At 41.3% G+C, this 21,198-nt stretch overlaps 1 protein-coding gene across 18 annotated transcripts in view; it reads right to left on the bottom strand.

The window, feature by feature from the left end:
* RIMBP2 (RIMS binding protein 2) overlaps window positions 1-21,198 on the bottom strand; it is an 813,871-nt gene that overhangs the window by 78,413 nt on the left and 714,260 nt on the right. For all 18 annotated transcript variants that reach the window (XR_012222753.1, XM_073557052.1, XM_073557055.1 and 15 more), the window contains one exon: window positions 2,881-2,998. Coding sequence is in view for 17 of the 18 variants with exons in the window: in XM_073557052.1 (XP_073413153.1) it covers window positions 2,881-2,998 (118 nt within the window). In the remaining variant the exon portion in view is untranslated. The remainder of the gene's footprint in view (window positions 1-2,880; window positions 2,999-21,198) is intronic.

The following is a 21,198-nucleotide window of genomic DNA, read 5'->3' as shown; positions in this document are numbered from 1 at the left end:
GACAACCATTTTTCACTTTTGTGTTCTATCTAGATTTTTTATAGATAGATCATGTTCACATATCTGTGATTTTTTGAAGATTTTTTATTTTATATCAGTGAAAAACACAAAAGAAATACTGATGGAAAAACCTGACACACTGATAAAACTCTGGTCCAAAACACTGATAGAACAATGGTCTATATTTTTCTGTTAGAAAAATCACAAATGTCTAAATAAAGTAAACTGTTGAAGGGTATCTGCTCACGGTTAGACGGCCAGAAAACTAATGAGTTTTGCCACTGGAAGACACTTTAGGAAAACACCAGAAGCCTTTAGATGTCTTTTGCTTTGCCATTGGGTTTTGTTTTACATTATGTTAAGAATGACCAGGTCATATCTTTTAACCAATTTGCGGTTTTTGATGCCTGACGCGGTTAAAAAGCTCAAAGAGATTGAACATATAAACAGTAAGTCATTTTGACACCTCATTGCATATCTTCATGCTTTTTACCATTTTTAAGCACTTTTGTTAGGTGGGTTTTGGAACGGACCCACACTAAAAAGACTCAATGTGCACATACCTGTAAGGAAGTGGGGATGTGGTCACATCCCCCTTGAAGAATCTGTGGTTTCATTATGCATTGTACTGTTTTGTCTATTTGGTATTTTGCATTGCTATGTGTCAAAATGCTGATGTAGTCATTTTCTGCCCAGCAAAGGTAAGTTAATGACTGACAAAGTTAATAGTTTGGACTAGCCCAGGATGGGAGAAGTTATGTGGGCACTAGCACTCAGATTTCCTGTTATGACTGAGATAGGGCCCAGCAACCTATATTGTAAGACATAAGGTCTGGTAGCTTGCAAACTTACATGCTAAAATGTGTTCTGTATGAAAAGGGAGGACATCAGATAATACGTTCATAGGACCAAGGAAACATGAAGAGACATTTGACAGATTGGAACCCAGGCCAGGGAGGCCATTTAAACAGTAAGGAACTTTGCTCATGGGGAAGAAGGCCCACTTGAAAGCAGAGGGAACTGTATCAGAACGAAGCTACTGTAGTTAGCAATTGTCTACATTAAAAGAAAGCTATGGTCGCCATATTGGGACATGAAATTTCCTTGTGAGAAAAGTGGACTTTCAAGGTATTTTTGAGGAGCCGCACCGACATACCTCAAGCAGTTAGGTAGGTCCTCATTAGTCAGAGAGTTGAGACTAGAGGCCATAGCATTTCACCTCGACACATGCGGCACTCACAGGGAAAGACGGAGCTTCCCATAATAGTTTGCTGAATTGTCATGAAATGCAGGATTGTGCAGTGCAAGGAAAGAGAAGAGTCATTAATTGTAACCAAAAAGGGCCCATGAATGTTCAATGTAAGTGAAACATTTGTGAAGCATTGTATCTTTTATCTGATGTACATAGTTCTAACAAGTTCATAAAAAAAAAGGGTTTTATTTTTGGACTGTAGTCTCCCTCTGTCATCTCCATAACATCTGGTCCTGGCCTGCCAAGTACAACAGCAGCATGCTGTCTGCAGAGGGATCACACCCAGGTCAGGTAACAAGAGCACACACACCTAGGCAGGACCCCCATTTTCATGTAGCGTTGTGGGGAATGGAAGAGGAGTACCTCACCACACCTACTATCCTGCACCATATCACATACCCTAAGTGTGGTTTCACTATGGTTTCACTGTATAAAGAAACAGCAGTTTTGGGGCAGTTTTTTTGAGAAGTACATTTAAAGAAATGGAAAACAATGTAAGGACTTCTTTTGTACCTATATACCTCCTTTCTGCTGGCTTTGGCTTTAAAAACCTGCATCAAAAGTGTGTGCAACCAACATAAACCTTTATTAAAACAAAAAGTATACTTCAAATATATCTGTGGTTTTGAAGTTCTGATGCTATTTCATAGGGTTAGTCATAGGACATCGATGCAAAATATCATGACTGGTCATGTTACAATCCTTTACCATGAATAAAGCATCACAGGCAGCATTTTCAAAACAGAAAATATATATGTAATGCAGGCATAATATAGAGGTTTTTAAAGCATAAAGAGAACCTGACATGTCCAGAAACCCTATGGATTTTGTAAATGTGGATTAAAGGGGTTGTCCCCTTAGGCTACAAGGCTTGAGAATCTCAGGTTCTGGCACTAGGAGCGGTGGGCATGTGATTTGCATACATCATGAGATGACCAGATCTGTGTTGCCAAAGTCAATGCAAGTGTATTGAGCGAGGTCAGACACAGTCTAGTCAGAATGTGACAAGAAGTACAGTATGCAAATAGCATATTTGTGGTCACATGGCCACCCGCTCCCAGTACAGACACTGAAGAATCCTCATAGTGCATGTGTTGTGAAGATTCACAAGTCTTCAGTCACATAGGATACAATAATACAGTCACGCTAAGGCCGGACAACACCTTTAATCTGCAGACTAATAGCGGTAAAATCATGTTAATTTGCTTTACTAGAGCACCTGCTATAGGGAGAAAAAGAACTTATTTCATCCCTTCATTTTCTCAGTGTAGCCGCTGCTCTAGTAAGGCAGACTAATATGATTTTAACTCTATTTACCTGCAGATATCTGAAGGTAAGTGTATAGTACCAACCAGGGTTGAGCATACTCGTTTCATGGGTCCAATATCAGCTGCATGGTCTGCCTCTATGGTATTTACACCCTAGGAGGAGGGGTGGCATGATAATTTGTTTTATTGCAAATTGCCCCTGTTCATCCATGGCGATTTTTGTTAATAGACATGTAATAGTTTAACAAATATAATGCCAGGTAAATTTTTATCTACAAAAAAAAAGATTAAAGCTTACTACATTTATAGCATAAAGTAACAAAAAACACAATACACAGATCAGCAGACTATCCAACTAACCAATAGAAGGGACCATCATAGGTCGTGGTCTTTGTTGCACCATACTACCATGAGGAAACCTCCGCACGGGGTGATCAGGTCTTTCTGTTCTTCCCAATGTAGAGTGATTGCCTAGAAGCTAAACATAAACACAGACTATTAGAAAGGTGCTGAATACATACATTAGAAATTACAACTTAAAGCAGAAGCTCTAAGGGCAACTAAACTGGACTTTTAACTGAAAGGTTAGCTGAAAGATAATATATGAAAACACCATAGTACGCTACTTAGATATAGTTAACTGGCATGCTCCTGTAATGTAAGATGTAATCACTAGAGTCATGTATATAGACAGTGAGAATTTGTGCTTACAGGTCAGTGTGACACACAAAGATTATTACACAGACGTAGTACACTGACATATATATATCACTTTAACACAGAATATTTTGTGGTTTCACTGTATAACGTAAGATAGACAAGCTAAGATTTGTGCTTTTGTACATGATTCAAGAATTTTACATATAATTCTCAACATACTTAATGTTCCCATACACAATAGATAGCTGTCAGCTGATGGTTCAGTCGATCATTCAACCATCAGCTATCAATCCCGACTACCATACAGAGGAGCGACCGCTCTGCCAAGTTTTTCTGTGTCCTCTACAAGAGAGTCTCTACAAGTTGGTGGCTTATCTAGAGAAGAGTAAATAATAAGAATTTTGAAATCGGATTTGCTAGACCCTTATCTTCCCCCAACATCATCCATCGGAGTAGAGTCAGGAGGCCCTATGCACTTTAATGTTTCAACCGAGCCCAACAATATCTGCAAGTTTGACTGCCTTTAGTCTAATATGTATGGGGTGATAAACATTTCAAACATATAGGCCCGTATCATTTGGGCAAATAACTCTAGAGGTCTGTGGCTTTTAAATTAAAAAACGATGGGCTCACATATAAAGGACAAAGTGCAGTGCAAAACTTTGAGATGACTACCCAAAATTACCTTGAAGGGTGGTGGTGGATGCAGATATTCATTATTTGTAGATCACATTGTTAATTTCCTTTTTTGGTTTGTATTGTTTTTTTGTATACGTATACTGAATGAGTATGTCTATTTAGTAAGGGGGAAGCTTTATGACACGTATCTATTTCCGGGCAACCAAATGGAATGATTATTTGTTGGAAATATCCATTCAGTATACCTATGAATAAGGACCTGTCACAGTCCAAAACGCTTAAGGTGTACCTTTGGATTCCATTTTATTGTATCTATTTTTTTTTAAGGATTTTTTAAGAAATCGGATTTTAAATCCTTCGGTACTGGATTACTTTCTCCCTTCTATATGAGTACTCTTCTCAAAGAAAGTGATCAGCATACATAATAAATGAATGAACTGAAAATGTGTCTCAGAAATTAGGGTGTCGTCTTCTTGAAGAGGTGATAGTACATTATATAGCATGTGATCATGATAGTCTTTCCTATGAAGAAAAAAATGGTAACACAAAGACATAACATACCACTGGCAAATGCCTTGGAATTAACTCTAAAAAAAATGGTGTCATTTAGTAGCTGTTTATCAGTTGACTATATTCAGATACGACTTGAGGTTACTTTAATTCCCATTTAAAAAAAATATGTATTGCCATGCAGGGACCCATCAAACTCTCACTTTTTTGACACTTTAATTGACATAATGGTGTTTTCCTGCTATAAGCAAATAGACTCTTAGCCTATTCAGAGAGGGAGATTAAGAGGGCTAGAAGTCTAGTGCCACCTATTAGATGTAGTAATCTTAATAGTCAATATAGACCCTTTAACAAGTCTTGCCACATGACTTAGGATAAGAAGCCAAACTAGACAGTCCATTTGCACTAAGACTTGTGGCAAGGCTCATTAAAGGGTCGATATTGACTTTTAGGATTGATACCCCCAATGGGTGGCACCAGTCGTCAAGTCCTCTTCCTCTCTAAAGAGGCTATTTGCAAATTTTAGTTCCCAGAGGAGCATTGCATGGCCTGTAAGTCTCCTTACGCCAGCTTGGCATACTCCGCAAGGAGAAGCGTTCCACCTTAGTCTAACTGAGATAATGCTTACTCCATGATAAATACAGTATGTTTTTTTTATAGTCCTCTTACTAGAATTTCTTGAGTCACCTCCGTAGATCTGTTTGTATACGGTTGTGTGAAAAAGTGTTTTCCCCTTCCTGATTTCCTATTATTTTGCATGTTTGTCACATTTAAATGTTTCAGATCACCAAACAAGTTTATATATTAGACAAAGATCACACAATTAAACACAAAATGAAGTTTTTATATGAAGGTCTTTATTATTAAGGGAAAAAGAAATCCAAACCTAGAGGGCCCTGTGTGAAAAAGTGAATTGCCCTCAAACATAAATTAACTGTGGTTTTCACATCTTTGGGAAACAGAGTTCAATTTCCCTAACCTCACACAGGTCTGATTACTGCCACACCTGTTTTCATTCAAGAGATCACTTAAATAGGATCTGCCTGACAAAGTGAAGTAGACCAAAAGATCCTCAAAAGCTAAACATCATACTGCAATCCAAAGAAAAACTTGAACAAATGAGAAACAGTAATTGAGATCTATCTGTCTGGAAAACATTATAAAGCCATTTCTCAAGCTTTGAGACTCTAGTGAACGACCGTGAGAGCCATTATCCACATATGGCAAAAATATGGAACAGTGGTGAACTTTCCTAGCAGTGGCCAGTCAACCAAAATTACCCCAAGAGCACAGCAACAGCTTATCCAAGAAGTCACAAAAGACCCCAGAACAACATCCAATGAACTGCAGGCCTCACTTGCCTCAGTTAAGCTCAGTGTTCATGTCTCCACCATAAGAAAGAGACTCGCCAAAAAAGGCCTGCATGGCAGAGTTCCAAGACAAAAACACTACTGAGCAGTAACAACATAAAGGATCATCTTAGTTTTGCCAGAAAACATCTTGCTGATCTCCAAGACTTTTGGGAGAATACTCTGTGGACTGACGAGACATAAGTTTAACTTTTTGGAAGGTGTACGGCATAGAAGTAACACTGCATTTCAGAAAAGGAATATCATACCAACACTATAATGTGGTGGTAGTGTGCTGTTCTGGGGCTGTTTTGATGCTTCAGGATCTTGAAGACTTGTTGTGGTAAATGGAACCATGACTTCTGCTGTCTACCAAAAAATCTTGAAGTAGAATGTCCCGCTATCTGTTTGTGACCTTAAAGGGAACCTGTCACCCACCCAGGGCATTTTTAAGTAAAGCCACCTTCAACAGCACTAAGACTGCACTCTGTGAAGATGGGTCTTCTGTTTCTGATCCCCAGGAACGCCAAAATATTAACTTTTATAAATATGTCTCCATACCTGTAATACATCCCATAGGTATTGGGTGTCCCCCTGTAGTAGTCGCCTCCCCACCGTCAATCATGCCCGCCCTGCTCTGCCTCCTCCTGCCTTGCTGTCGCCGTTACATGGCACAGTGCAGGCTCCCACCGATAAGAGTTCTCGGGCATGCGCAGTGCGCGCTGCCCGGGAACTGAAATCAGGCTTTCACGCCTGTGCGTTTTGCAGGCTCCAGATTCCCAGCGCTGCAGTGTGAATACATCATAACACTGTGGGGCGGGATCTGGTGCCTGCGAAGCACGCAGGCATGATAGCCTGATGTCAGTTCCCGGGCAGCTAGCACTGCGCATGCCCGAGAACTGTTACCGGCGGGCGCCTGAGCTGTGCCATGCAACGGCGACAGCAAGGCAGGAGGAGGCGCAGCAGGGCGGGCATGCTTGACGGCGGGGAGGCAGCTGCTACAGGGGGACACACCATACCTATGGGACGTATTACAGGTATGGGGACATATTTATAAAAGTTAATATTTCAGCGTTCCTGGGGATAAGAAACAGAAGAGCCACCTTCACAGAGTGCAGCCTTAGTGCTGCTGAAGGTGGCTCTTGTACTTAAAAACGGCCTGGGGGGGTGACAGGTTACCTTTATGTTGAAACACACTTGGGTTAAGCAGGACAATGATCCAAAACACACCTGCAAGTCCATCTCTGAATGGCTTAAGAAAAACATATTTAATACTTTGAAGTGCCCTAGTCAAAGTCCTAACCTTAATTCGATTTAGACGCTGTGGCATGACCTTAAAACGACAAGGGGGAAGGGAGGAAAACCAAAAGACAATCTCAAGTCCATTGTATAGTGAAAACAAAATGACTTTATTAAATATTTTTACAGGTATGGAAAAGCGTGGATAAGAAACATGTGAAAAAAACACAAATGTATGCAGAGGGCGTACTCGATACAATGAGTAAATCATATCCCACAAGATTGAACCTAAAGATCAACATACAAGTGCATCTCACAAAATTAAAATATCATCAAAAGTTAATTTATTTCAGTTCTTCAATACAAAAAGTGAAACTCATATACAGTATTATATAGTGTCATTACAGAGTGATCTATTTCAAGTGTTTATTTCTGTTAATGTTGATGATTATGGCTTACAGCCAATGAAAATCCAAAAGTCATTATCTCAGTAAATTAGAATACTTTAAAACACCAGCTTGAAAAAAATATTTTAAAATCCGAAATGTTGGCCTACTGAAATGTATATTCAGTAAATGCACTCAGTACTTGGTCGGGGCTCCTTATGCATCAATTACTGCATCAACGGCATGGCATGGAGGCCATCAGCCTGTGGCACTGCTGAGGTGTTATGGAAGCCCAGGTTGCTTTGATAGCAGCCTTCAGCTTGTCCGCATTGTTGGGTCTGGTGTCTCTCATCTTCCTCTTGACAATAACCCATAGATTCTCTATGGAGTTAAGGTCAGACGAGTTTGCTGGCCAATCAAGCACAGTGATACAGTTGTTTTAAACCAGGAATTGGTTCTTTTGGCAGTGTGGACAGGTGCCAAGTCCTGCTGGAGAATTAAATTTCCATCTTCAAAAAGCTTGTCAGCATAGGGAAGCATGAAGTGCTCTAAAATTTCCTGGTAGATGGCTGCACTGACTTTGGTGTTGATAAAACACAGTGTACCTATACCAGCAGATGACAAGGCTCCCTGTTATGATTGAGTCACCGTAGGAGGCAAAAACAGAAATGCTAGCTAAGTCCAGAAAACCAGAGAAGTTGGCAGCTATCGGATTGCAGACCCCTGAACCTATCAACACAACTAGCAGTAGCCGTGGGGGGTTCCTACGATGCCCTAGACCCCTCGATCACAGCCGGAGAATTAAATAGGCCTAAAGAAAGAAAGGGGAAATCTAAACTGCCCCAGAGCAGACCCCAAAGCAATAGGCAGCCCCCAACATATAATGACGGTGAAGCAAGATGAAAACACCAACACAGACAGAAAGATAGACTGAGCAAAGACGGGGCCCAAGCTAACTACATAGGAAAGGACAGGAAGGCTGCTGTCTGCAATCCGTGAAAAACCCTATGAAAATAAGAGCCAACAGACTGACACTGACAGTGAAAAAGGCCCTGAAGACGCTAGGCTTCAAAAAGCTATGTCAGTACTCAAGAATATTCTGAAGACAGAGCAACAGGCAAAAGGAGATTCAGCTCACCCCAGCAGGGAATGGCAGAACCCAGAAAAGCAAGGAAAACAAAAACAAAACACAAATGCAACAGGCAAAGCAAAAAACTTAGCTTTAGGGGAGCAGGAATCAGACTGGTGTCCTAGAAGTCCACAGAGAAATCACCCGCAGGGCAGAAGGGCGTCGGCAGCCTTATATCCAGTCCGTGACTCCACTCAGCCAGTCATCCTCATTAGACTCAGGTGCCTGATAATCAGGCTAATTACCTTCCTTTACCAGAATAGGGAGTTCACAAGACCTCAGTGATGAAGGGGAAAATGAACTCACAACAGTACCTCCCCCTTGAGGAGGGGTCACCGAACCCTCAACCACGCCACCAGGGCGATCAGGGTGAGCCCGATGAAAGGCACGCACCAATCTTTTGGCATGAATATCAGAGGCAGAGACCCAGGAATTATCCTCCTGACCATAACCCTTCCACTTAACCAAATACTGGAGTCTCCGTCTAGCCAAACGGGAATCCAGTATTTTCTCTACCTCATATTCCATGTTACCTTCAACCAATACAGGGTCTGGAGGTGCCACCCCAGGAACAACTGGTTCAACAAACCTCTTCAACAGGGACTTATGGAACACATTATGGATTTTAAATGTGACAGGAAGAGCCAAACGAAAAGAGACCGGATTAATAATCTCCAAAATCTTGTAAGGTCCAATAAATCTAGGCTTAAACTTAGGAGAATCCACCTTCATAGCAATATTTTTTGATGATAACCACACCATATCACCAATCTTAAACTGGGGACCAATGGTCCTATGTCGATTGGAAAACCGCTGGGCCTTTTCCTGGGAGAGAGATAACTTATCCACCACTTGGTCCCAGATCTGGTGCATTCTCTCCAACACCTGGGCAGGCAGAAGGCTCCACCTGCCCTGAAGAAAATCGAGGATGAAACCCAAAGTTACAAAAAAAAGGTGACATCAAAGTGGCAGAACTAGCTCTATTATTTAAAGTAAATTCGGCCAAGGGCAAAAATGAAACCCAATCATCCTGATCAGCGGAAATAAAACATCTCAAATACGATTCCAAGGTCTGGTTTGTTCTCTCTGTCTGCCCATTGGTCTGGGGGTGAAAAGCAGAGGAGAAGGACAACTGAATTCCCAGCTTGGAACAGAAAGTCCTCCAAAATCTAGACACAAACTGAACTCCTCTGTCAGATACAATGTTCTCAGGAATCCCGTGCAAGCGAACCACCTGTTGCAAAAACAGGGGCACCAACTCAGAGGAAGATGGCAACTTAGGGAGTGGTACAAGATGAACCATCTTAGAGAACCTATCACAAATCACCCAAATAACAGTCATTCTTTGAGAGACCAGAATATCAGAGATGAAATCCATTGAAATATGGGTCCATGGCCTCCTGGGGACCGGCAAAGGCATCAACAACCCACTAGAGCGAGAACAAGATTTAGACCGGGAGCAAGTCCCACAGGACTGCACAAAATTCCTGACATCATGAGACAAGGTGGGCCACCAAAAAGAGCGACTCACCAGATCTCTAGTACCAAAAATACCTGGATGACCAGCCAATGAACTTCAGACATCACTCTCTTCTTCCACTGGTCAGGAACATACAACTTTCCACTGGGACAACGCTCAGGTTTGTCCTCCTGGAACTCTTGCAGCGCAAGTCTCAAATCGGGTGAGATGGCAGAAAGAACTACCCCTTCGCCTAAGATGGTAGCAGGCTTGGTCACCACAGGAGAATCAGCAAAGAAACTCCTAGAGAGGGCGTCTGCCTTGACATTCTTAGTTCCAGGAAGAAAAGAGACCACAAAATCAAAACGTGTAAAAAACAAGGCCCACCTAGCCTGTCTAGGGTTCAAGCGTTTAGCCGTCTCTAGGTAAATCAAATTCTTGTGGTCAGTGAGGACCACAACTTGATGTTTAGCTCCCTCCAACCAGTGTCTCCACTCCTCAAATGCCCATTTCATGGCTAACAGTTCCCGATTCCCCACATCATAGTTACGTTCAGATGGAGAGAACTTTCGGGAAAAGAAAGCACAGGGATTCATTTTAGATGTTACAGGATCCTTTTGGGACAAAACAGCTCCTGCACCAATCTCAGAAGCATCCACCTCTACCTGGAACGGGAGTGAGACATCAGGTTGCCGCAAAACCGGGGCGGAGGTAAATCTTCGCTTCAGCTCCTGAAAGGAAGCAACAGCCTCCGGAGACCAATTCAACACATCAGCACCCTTCTTAGTCAGATCAGTCAATGGCTTGGCAATACTAGAAAATTTTGCTATAAATTTCCGATAAAAATTAGCAAAACCCAAAAACTTCTGGAGGGCCTTCAAAGAAGTGGGCTGAACCCAATCATAAATGGCCTGTACCTTGGCCGGGTCCATTTCAATAGTTGACAGAGACAAAATAAATCCCAAAAATGAAATCCTCTGTACTCCAAAAAGGCATTTCGATCCTTTGACATACAGGGAATTCTCCCTCAAGATCCGGAACACAGTCCGAATATGTTCCACATGAGAATCCCAATCCTTGGAGAAGATCAAAATATCATCCAGATAGATAATCAAAAATTTATCGACAAAGTCTCGGAAAATATCGTTCATGAAGCACTGGAAGAAAGAAGGGGCATTAGTGAGCCCAAAAGGCATCACCAGGTACTCAAAATGTCCCTCCGGAGTATTAAACGCCGTCTTCCATTCATCCCCCTGCTTAATGCGGATAAGATTATACGCCCCCCTGAGGTCAAGCTTGGTAAACCAGCAAGCACCTCTAACTCTAGAGAATAGATCCAAAATCAGGGGTAACGGATACTGATATTTAATAGTAATTTTATTGAGGGCACGATAATCAATACAAGGCCTTAAGGAACCATCCTTTTAGGCCACAAAAAAAAAAACGGCACCTAAGGGTGAAGAGGATGGTCTAATATGACCCTTCTCCAACGCCTCTTTAATATAGGACCGCATAGCCTCGTGCTCGGGTACAGATAAATTGAAGAGCCGACCCTTGGGAAATTTACACCCCAGGCTTAGTTCAATTGCACAGTCATAACTCCTATGAGGAGGCAAGGACGCAGACTCATTCTCACTAAATACATCATAAAAGTCCGCCAAATAGTCAGGAACATCATGCGACTGAGGAGAGGTGGAGAAAACCGGAGCCTCACTAAAGGCACACCGACAACCCCAACTCACCACAGACACAGATTTCCAATCCAAAACTGGATTATGAATTTGCAACCAGGGAAACCCCAGAACAACGGCATCATGCAGACCATGCAACACCAAAAATCTGCAATTTTCTTGATGGTCTGGGGCGACCCGCATGACCACCTGGGTCCAAAACTGAGGTTTATTTTTAGCCAAAGGAGTAGCATCAATCCCCCTCAAAGGGATAGGCGTCTGCAGAGGTGTCATCGGAAATCCACAACGTTTAGCAAAATCCAAGTCCATTAGGTTTAGCGCTGCTCCCGAATCCACAAAAGCCTTGGCGGAAAATGTGGACAGGGAGCAGATCAGAGTAATTGCCAGAAGAAACTTAGGTTGAACACCACCAACAGAAAACGTGTGTGCAAAGCGTTTCTCTCGTTTAGAACAAACAGAAATAATATGCGAGGCATCTCCACAAAAAAAACCACAGCTTATTACGCCTTCTGAACTCCTGACGTTGCGCCTTAGACAAAACTCTATCACATTGCATAGGTTCAGACGTCTGTTCAACCGGTGGCAACACCTCTCGTGCAATCCTGCGTTCACGCAAACGCCGACCAACCTGAATGACTAATGACATAGAATCGTCCAGACCAGAGGGAACAGGAAATCCCACCATAGTATCTTTTACGGCTTCTGACAAACCCTTCCGAAAGAGAGCAGCCAAGGCATTATCATTCCAGGTAGTAAGGACCGCCCACTTTCGGAACTTTTGACAGTACAACTCTGCAGAATCTCGACCCTGGTTCAATGCCAACAGGGTCTTTTCAGCCTGATCAATAGCATTAGGTTCGTCATACAACAACTCCAAAGCTTGAAAGAATGCGTTCACATTAGTCAGAATAGGATCATCTGGTTTCAAAGAAAACGCCCAATCCTGGGGATCGCCACGCAGCAAAGAGATGACGATTTTAACCTGCTGCGCGGAGCTCCCTGATGAGTAGGCGGAAATTCCCCGCACTTCCGCAGCGAGCTGCTCCACGCGATCAGACAATTGCGTTATCTCCATTGAGAGAAAAAAAAAAATTCCCCCTACGGCCTCAGAGATATAGAGGAAAGAATATACACACACCCTTTTTTTTTTTGCAAAATTCTTTCCTGCTACAGAGTACCCTATGATCTGCGGTATGGCGGGTGTTTCTGTTATGATTGAGTCACCGTAGGAGGCAAAAACAGAAATGCTAGCTAAGTCCAGAAAACCAGAGAAGTTGGCAGCTATCGGATTGCAGACCCCTGAACCTATCAACACAACTAGCAGTAGCTGTGGGGGGTTCCTACGATGCCCTAGACCCCTCGATCACAGCCGGAGAATTAAATAGGCCTAAAGAAAGATGCCAACACGGTGCTCAGTGTCTACTGGATGACAGGCTGTATGGACACATCATGCAGCCATGCAGCCTGCTATCTAGATGTAGCCGAGCTGAACCTGGGACAAATCATTAAAAGCATCTCTGCGGAAACGTGAGGAATGCTGTTGTTTGTTTTTTTACCTCTTTTACAGATGACGATGGCATCGGCGGAATGGGCGGGGTCGTAAGTATGGTTTAATTAAGATTAGTAAAAGAGTCTGTCTTTCAATTAAAGGACTTTTTCTGGGTGTCTGTGTTTTCTTACAATGTGACTATGGGGTTAGTACTGGGGATGCCTCTCCATTACTAACCTCTTGGCTTGATGTCACCTGACAATACAAAGGTGACATCAACACCCCAACTATCACCCCACTTGCCACCGCCACAATGCAAGTGGGAAGAGCAAGGCTAAGTGCCAGAATTGGGGCCTTTCCTGGGGCAGCTGAGAGGTGATGTTTTTAGCCTGGGGGCCAGTGTCCATGGCCCCTTCCTAGGCTATTAATATCAGCCTGCAGCTGTCTGCATAGCCATTGCTGGGTATTAATTATAGGGGGACCCAATGTCATTTTTTTAGGGCCCCTCATTTTAATAGTCAGTAAAGGCTAATTATACAGCTGTGAGAAGATATTCATAGCCTGGGAAGAACCATGGGTATTACCCTATTCCCAGGTTATAAACATTGGCCCTCAGCCGTCGGCTTACCCTCTGCTGGTTATGAAAATTGCACGGGAGCCCACGTCATTTTTTTCCAAAAAACAATCTTTTATTAATTAAGTACATGTACAGTAAGCTACACACACTGTACTAATTATATTTGTCACTGACATCTACCGTATTTTTCGGACTATAAGATGCATTTTTTTCCCAAAAAAATTTGGGGGAAAACAGAGTTTGTCTTATAGTCGGAATATAACATACTTACAATTAGCAAGGTGGCAGCAGGAGTCAGGCGATTCTTCTGGTGGTCTGACGCTGCAGGGCAATGATCTCACTCCCATCCTGGCATGGCAGGTGCGGCAAGTTCAGCAGGTTCGGTAGTGCGGGGGCTCCAGCGACATTTTGTGAAAGCCAAAGCCACCATACTTCCATTGCCTCGATGCTGTGGCCTCCGGGAAAATGGCCATCTGAGTCGGTACATGCACAGATTGAGATCTTGGAGACAAGATCTCATTGCCGAGATCTCAATCTGCACATACGCCGCCTCCGGTAGCCATTTTCCCGAAGGCCACAGCATCAAGGCAATGGAAGTGCATGGGTTTCAGGCTTTCACAAAATGTCGCCATAGCCCCCACCACGACTGAGCACCGCCGAACCTGCAGCACCAACCTTGGGATGGGATTTCCCAGAGACCACTGCAGCAATGGATGTGCGGAGGCTCTGGACTTTCACAAAATGTCAGTGGAGCCCCCGCTCCACCGAGCACCGCTGAACCAGTCTGGGTCATATCATCGCCAGACCACAAAACACCCCCTGTGACTCCTCTCCACCATCGCTGCTGATCTCCCCAGGGTAAGCTGAATTCAGGACTATAAGACGGACCCCCATTTGACGCATTCATTTTTTTTCCCCCATTTTCCTTCTGAAAATTTGGGGTGCATTTTATGGTCCAGTGCTTCTTATATTCCAAAAAATACGGTATATATCTACCTATTCTATTTGTATTTACTGTTTGAAATCCATCTCTTCTATCCTGTTGGCTCCTGCACTGGTTTTACAGAACATGGCAGATGAATTGCCAGCTTTTTTTTCTATCTATGTAATATAAATGTCATGATCCTTGCTGGATTGTGACAGATAAAAGCACTTGTAACCTTTTTTTTTCTTTAAGCTGGTTGCTTAAAGTTAGTTTTGCCCCCGGTGGCCATTAGGGTCATTACACAGTGGTGTCATTTGTTCTAGTTTGCCCCCGCTGGTGGTTAGCGTTATTACACGGGAATCACTAACAGGTGTGATTGCTCTGGCTTAACTATATAGGAGTGTCTTGTTCTCTCACTCACGGTTGGTGATAATGTGATGGTTACGTGTGACTGGACACACCGCCTCCAGCAGGGCGAATTTCTCTGACACACGTGACCCTGGATACACCGCCTCCAGTAGGGCGAATTTAAATAATATAATGTGCAGCCGGATATATGTGTAATTCTGAAATTCGCCTGCTGGAGGCGGTGTATCCGGCTGCACGTTATATTATTTAAATTCGCCCTACTGGAGGTGGTGTATCCAGGGTCACGTGTGTCAGAGAAATTCACCCTGCTGGAGGCGGTGTGTCCAGTCACACGTAACCATCACAATAAATACATATATATGTGTGTGTCACTGACATCTACTGTATTTATTCTATGTGTATATATCTATTCTATCTATTCTACTCCAACCTGTCACTTTGTGATTTTACTGTACATGGCACATGAATTGCCATCTTTTCTTCTATCTATTATATATACAGTTAGGTCCATATATATTTGGACAGAGACAACATTTTTCTTATTTTGGTTCACAATGAATTTTAAACAAAACAATTCAGATGCAGTTGAAGTTCAGACTTTCAGCTTTCATTTGAGGGTATCCACATTAAAATTGGATGAAGGGTTTAGGAGTTTCAGCTCCTTAACATGTGCCACCCTGTTTTTAAAGGGACCAAAAGTAATTGGACAATTGACTCCAAGGCAGGTGTGGGCAATCCCTTCGTTATGTCATTCTCAATTAAGCAGATAAAAGGCCAGGAGTTGATTTGAGGTGTGGTACTTGCATTTGGAAGGTTTTGCTGTGATGGAAACATGCGGTCAAAGGAGCTCTCCATGCAGGTGAAATAAGCCATCCTTGTTGCAGTGGCATGCTATTCCATCCAGTTTGCGTTTAGTTGGACCATCAATTATTTTTCAACAGGACAATGACCCCAAACACACCTCCAGGCTGTGTAAGGGCTATTTGACCAAGAAGGAGAGTGATGGGGTGCTACGCCAGATGACCTGGCCTCCACAGTCACCAGACCTGAACCCAATCGAGTTGATTTGGGGTGACCTGGACCGCAGAGTGAAGGCAAAAGGGCCAACAAGTCCTAAGTATCTCTGGGAACTCCTTCAAGACTGTTGGAAGACCATTTCCGGTGACTACCTCTTGAAGCTCAACAAGAGAATGCCAAGAGTGTGCAAAGCAGTAATCAAAGCTAAAGGTGGCTACTTTGAAGAACCTAGAATATCAGACATATTTTCAGTTGTTTCACACTTTTTTGTTAATTATATAATTCCACATTTGTTAATTCATAGTTTTGATGCCTTCAGAGTGAATCTACAATTTTCATAGTCATGAAAATAAAGAAAACTCTTTGAGTGAGAAGGTGTGTCCAAACTTTTGGTCTGTACTGTACAGTTGTGGCCAAAAGTATTGACACCCCTGCAATTTTGTCAGATAATACTCAGTTTCTTCCTGAAAATGATTGCAAACCCAAATTCTTTGGTATTATTATCTTCATTTAATTTGTCTTAAATGAAAAAACACAAAAGAGAATGAAGCAAAAAGCAAAACATTGATCATTTCACACAAAACTCCAAAAATGGGCCAGACAAAAGTATTGGCACCCTCAGCCTAATACTTGGTTGCACAACCTTTAGCCAAAATAACTGCGACCAACCGCTTCCAGTAATCATCAATGAGTTTCTTACAATGCTCTGCTGGAATTTTAGACCATTCTTCTTTGGCAAAATGCTCCAGGTCCCTGATATTAGAAGGCTGCCTTCTCCAAACTGCCATTTTTAGATCTCTCCACAGGTGTTCTATAGAATTCAGGTCTGGACTCATTACTGGCCACCTTAGAAGTCTCCAGTGCTTTCTCTGAAACCATTTTCTAGTGCTTTTTGAAGTGTGTTTTGGGTCATTGTCCTGCTGGAAGACCCATGACCTCTGAGGGAGACCCAGCTTTCTCACACTGGGTCCTACATTATGCTGCAAAATTTGTTGGTAGTCTTCAGACTTCATAATGCCATGCACACGGTCAAGCAGTCCAGTGCCAGAGGCAGCAAAGCAACCCCAAAAGATCAGGGAACCTCCGCCATGTTTGACTGTAGGGACCGTGTTTTTTTTCTTTGAATGCCTCTTTTTTCTCCTGTAAACTCTATGTTGATGTCTTTGCCCAAAAAGCTCTACTTTTGTCTCATCTGACCTAAGAACATTCTTCCAAAACGTTTTAGGCTTTTTCAGGTAAGTTTTGGCAAACTCCAGCCTGGCTTTTTTTATGTCCCGGGGTAAGAAGTGGGGTCTTCCTGGGTCTCCTACCATACAGTCTCTTTTCATTCAGATGCCGACGGATAGTACGGGTTGACACTGTTGTACCCTCGGACTGCAGGGCAGCTTGAACTTGTTTGGATGTTAGTCGAGGTTCTTTATCCAACATCTGCACAATCTTGCGTTGAAATCTCTTGTCAATTTTTCTTTTCTGTCCATCTAGGAAGGTTAGCCACAGTGCCATGGGCTTTAAACTTCTTGATGACACTGCGCACGGTAGACACAGGAACATTCAGGTCTTTGGAGATGGACTTGTAGCCTTGAGATTGCTCATGCTTCCTCACAATTTGGTTTCTCAAGTCCTCAGACAGTTCTTTGGTCTTCTTTCTTTTCTCCATGCTCAATGTGGTACACACAAGGACACAGGACAGAGGTTGAGTCAACTTTAATCCATGTCAACTGGCTGCAAGTGTGATTTAGTTATTGCCAACACCTGTTAGGTGCCACAGGTAAGTTACAGGTGCTGTTAATTACACAAATTAGAGAAGCATCACATGATTTTTCGAACAGTGCCAATACTTTTGTCCACCCTCTTTTTTATGTTTGGTGTGGAATTATATCCAATTTGACTTTAGGACAATTCTTTTTGTGTTTTTTCATTTAAGACAAATTAAATGAAGATAATAATACCAAAGAATTTGTGTTTGCAATCATTTTCAGGAAGAAACTGAGTATTATCTGACAAAATTGCAGGGGTGTCAATACTTTTGGCAACAACTGTATATATATGTCTGTGTGTTTTAACAAATATTTCCTTTGAAAACGAAGTGTAAATGACAGAATTGCTGTGTGTAAAAGCTCATGCAATTTCTCTGCATTCGGAAGTAAATCGGATGCTAGGCGTGAAAAACGGATTGTATCACATGACAAATTTTGAGGTTCATTTTTTCCTTTTATCCTTGCAAAAAATAAAAAAAGTGAGTCTGAAGTAAAATTTTTGTGAAAACTGTAAACTTATTTTTCCACATTCCAAAAATGTAAGTGAAGCACCTGAAGGGTTAATAAACTTCTTGAATGAAAGGTTTTAGCACTTTGAGGGGAGCAGTTTTTAGAATGGTGTTATTTTTGAGTATTTTCTGTCATATAGACCCCTCAAAGTCACTTCAAATGTGATGTAGTCTTTAAAAAAAATAGTTTTGTAAATTTTTTTGGAAAAGTCGCTGGTCAAATTTTAACCCTTAGAACTTCCTAACAAAAAAAAAGATGTTTCCAAAATTGTGCTAATGTAAAGTAGACATGTGGAAAATGTTACTTATTAACTATTTTGTGTGACATATCTCTCTGATTTAAGGGCATAAGAATTCAAAGTTTAAAAATTGCTAAACTTTCCAAATTTTCGCCAAATTCCCATTTTTTTCTTCACAAAATAAATACAAGTCATAGCAAAGAAATTTTTCCACTCTCAGGAAGTACAAAATGTCACGAAAAAACAATCTCAAAGTGAGACTGCTCAGAATTGTAAAAATTGGGCTGGTCATTTATGTGCAAACCACCTTGGGGGGGTAAATGCGTTAATTTCTCTGCAGCAGGACTACAGGGAAAATTAAGTATTACACAAAGTACATTCAAATAAAAGGTTTATCTATGTAAACGGACTGGACAGGTTCTCCAAAGCAAGATATGATCTTTGTCACCACTCTCCATTCTGGTGAAAAGACTAGGATCTTGAACAAAGAATCCCTATTAGAATTTCCTAGTACGTTATTTGAAATGGGCTTTCTAAACTAGACAACGCTATTTAATATTTCAGCATTTGAGAAACTATTGTGTTAGGCTACTTGGTGGCAGTCACTTTTAACTGTTCAGCAACATTTTGTGATATTGAGTCACTCAGACTAAATAGGGAATTTGCCTCTGCACTACTCTAGTTCCTTTATCCAAACAAATAGAAATCTTTACTATCTCATAAAGTTTAACAGGTCTTAAAATCATTACAAAATCATATTTAAACCATTCAGGAAAAGCTAGCCCATGCAGCAGATGGTTTCAAAACAAGCTCCTGTACAAGAAAAAAAACTACAAAAAAAACACTGAAACATGTAGTATTCTTGGCCTTGTTGAGTTTTTAACATATAGTCAATAAACAATATAAAATATGACATAAAGAATAGATGAACACAGCAACTAGTAGTCACCTTATCAGCTGAAGTATCTTCAACTTGATGCAGAAATCTTTTTTTTCTAGTGAGATGGACTCCAGATGGTAAAGTTACCTGACACTTTACAAAAGCTTGAAATTTTCTTACTTGGCATTTTAGTTAATAGGGAGCTTGAGGCCTGATCATTCATATTTGATTGAGCTGGCCAGATATTAAAAACCTCAATATAGAAGATTTGATGGCTATTGTCCAGTGAGGACTTTTATTCCATAAGAGATTTATTTGAGTAAAGTAAAATCTTTAAGTGTTAGCTAATTATTATTATTATTATTATTATTTATTGTTATAGCGCCATTTATTCCATGGCGCTTTACATGTGAGGGGGGTATACATAAAAACAAGTACAATTGTAATATCATAATATTTTTCTTCTGTTACAGCAGTAACATGCCAACCCAAGTCCACTCGCCCTTTTGTTTTTGCCCCTCTAATTCTAATTGCATTGTAGTGTAGCCCCACAACTTATTTCTCTTATTCTTATTGTACTTATTATGTATTACTACTCACTTGTGTGCTTTGCTTTGTCAGAATGGTCAAATATGTAACTTATATACATTCAGAGAAGTCATAGAATAAATGTAAGATCATTTAATATATTTGGCTTTGTGACAAAATAGAATATAAATTATTTTTTTAATAAACATTTAAAGCATAAAGGGAACCTGTCATGTAAAAAAAGCTGTGCAGCTGCCACACTGATAGGCTGGCTGCCGGGAGGAAATTAACTTCATTCCTCTAGGCAGCCTCCGGCTTCAGTCATGGAGGTGTGACCAGCATGGCTTCAGTCATTGCTTAGTACATAGTGAGCAGTGGCTGTAACAACTCCCCGACACTGACTAACAGCCAACTCAGCAGTGCATCAGTCGCTGCCGGGTAGTGGTTACAGATACCGCTTACTATGTACTAAGCAGTGACTGAAGCTTCACCTTTATGACTGAAAGCCCGAGGCTGCCATTAGGAATTAAGGTCATTTTCTCCCAGCAGCCTGACTTCCAGTGTGCCACACGCACAATTTTAGACAGCTGTTAACCTGCAGATTAACCCCACATCTGCAGTGTATTGAGAAAATAGCAGTCCCCTTTAATACTTACTACAAAAAGCCTATACAACAGTTACTATTAAGTTACAATGAAAAATCATAACTAAGAGTATTAAACAAAAATCATGAAACCACTTTTTTATTACTTGTTGTAACCTTAACTCATAAAGATGCTAAGAAACAAAGAAAAGTTTGTTTCTCAGTTGGCTGTTTTCAGAATGCCAAAATAAATGAATGAAAAGCAAAACATGCGCTGTCACTTCTTTATTAAAAGTGGAGTAAGAGGGAGATCAGTTTTTGAGACAGGTTCAGATCTTGAAGATGTGAATAACATAATTTCTTTTATTTCTGTGGGATATAAAAGGTATTTTAACTGGAAGACAATTATATTTTTTCAGTTAATGAGAGTGATAAGACTTTGAGCCCTATAATGCTGATTGGATGAAAACGTCAAAAAGCAAAAACGCACATACTCTTATAAACCACAAACAGATAACCACAGACATCTAAAAGCTGAACTGTCTAGTGCGAGAATAGAAGAAAATGTAATGTTGGCTGTAATTGGAATTCACTAGTACTAAGAATTATCCTTCAGCTAACCCTTAGTTAAAATTGAGTTTCAGTTGTCAGCTAAAATAAATATAAAATAAAGATTTTGCAAATATGCTTTCTCTTAAATGAACAGACAAACAGAAAGGCAGCAAATTCTCGCAACTACAAGC

The sequence above is a fragment of the Dendrobates tinctorius genome, unplaced genomic scaffold (assembly GCF_039654945.1).
Source record: "Dendrobates tinctorius isolate UK_male_01 unplaced genomic scaffold, ASM3965494v1 ptg000243l, whole genome shotgun sequence".
NCBI classification, from domain to species: domain Eukaryota; kingdom Metazoa; phylum Chordata; class Amphibia; order Anura; family Dendrobatidae; genus Dendrobates; species Dendrobates tinctorius.
The sequence above is the reverse complement of the archived record's forward strand: the minus strand, read 5'-3'. Positions and strand labels throughout refer to the sequence as shown.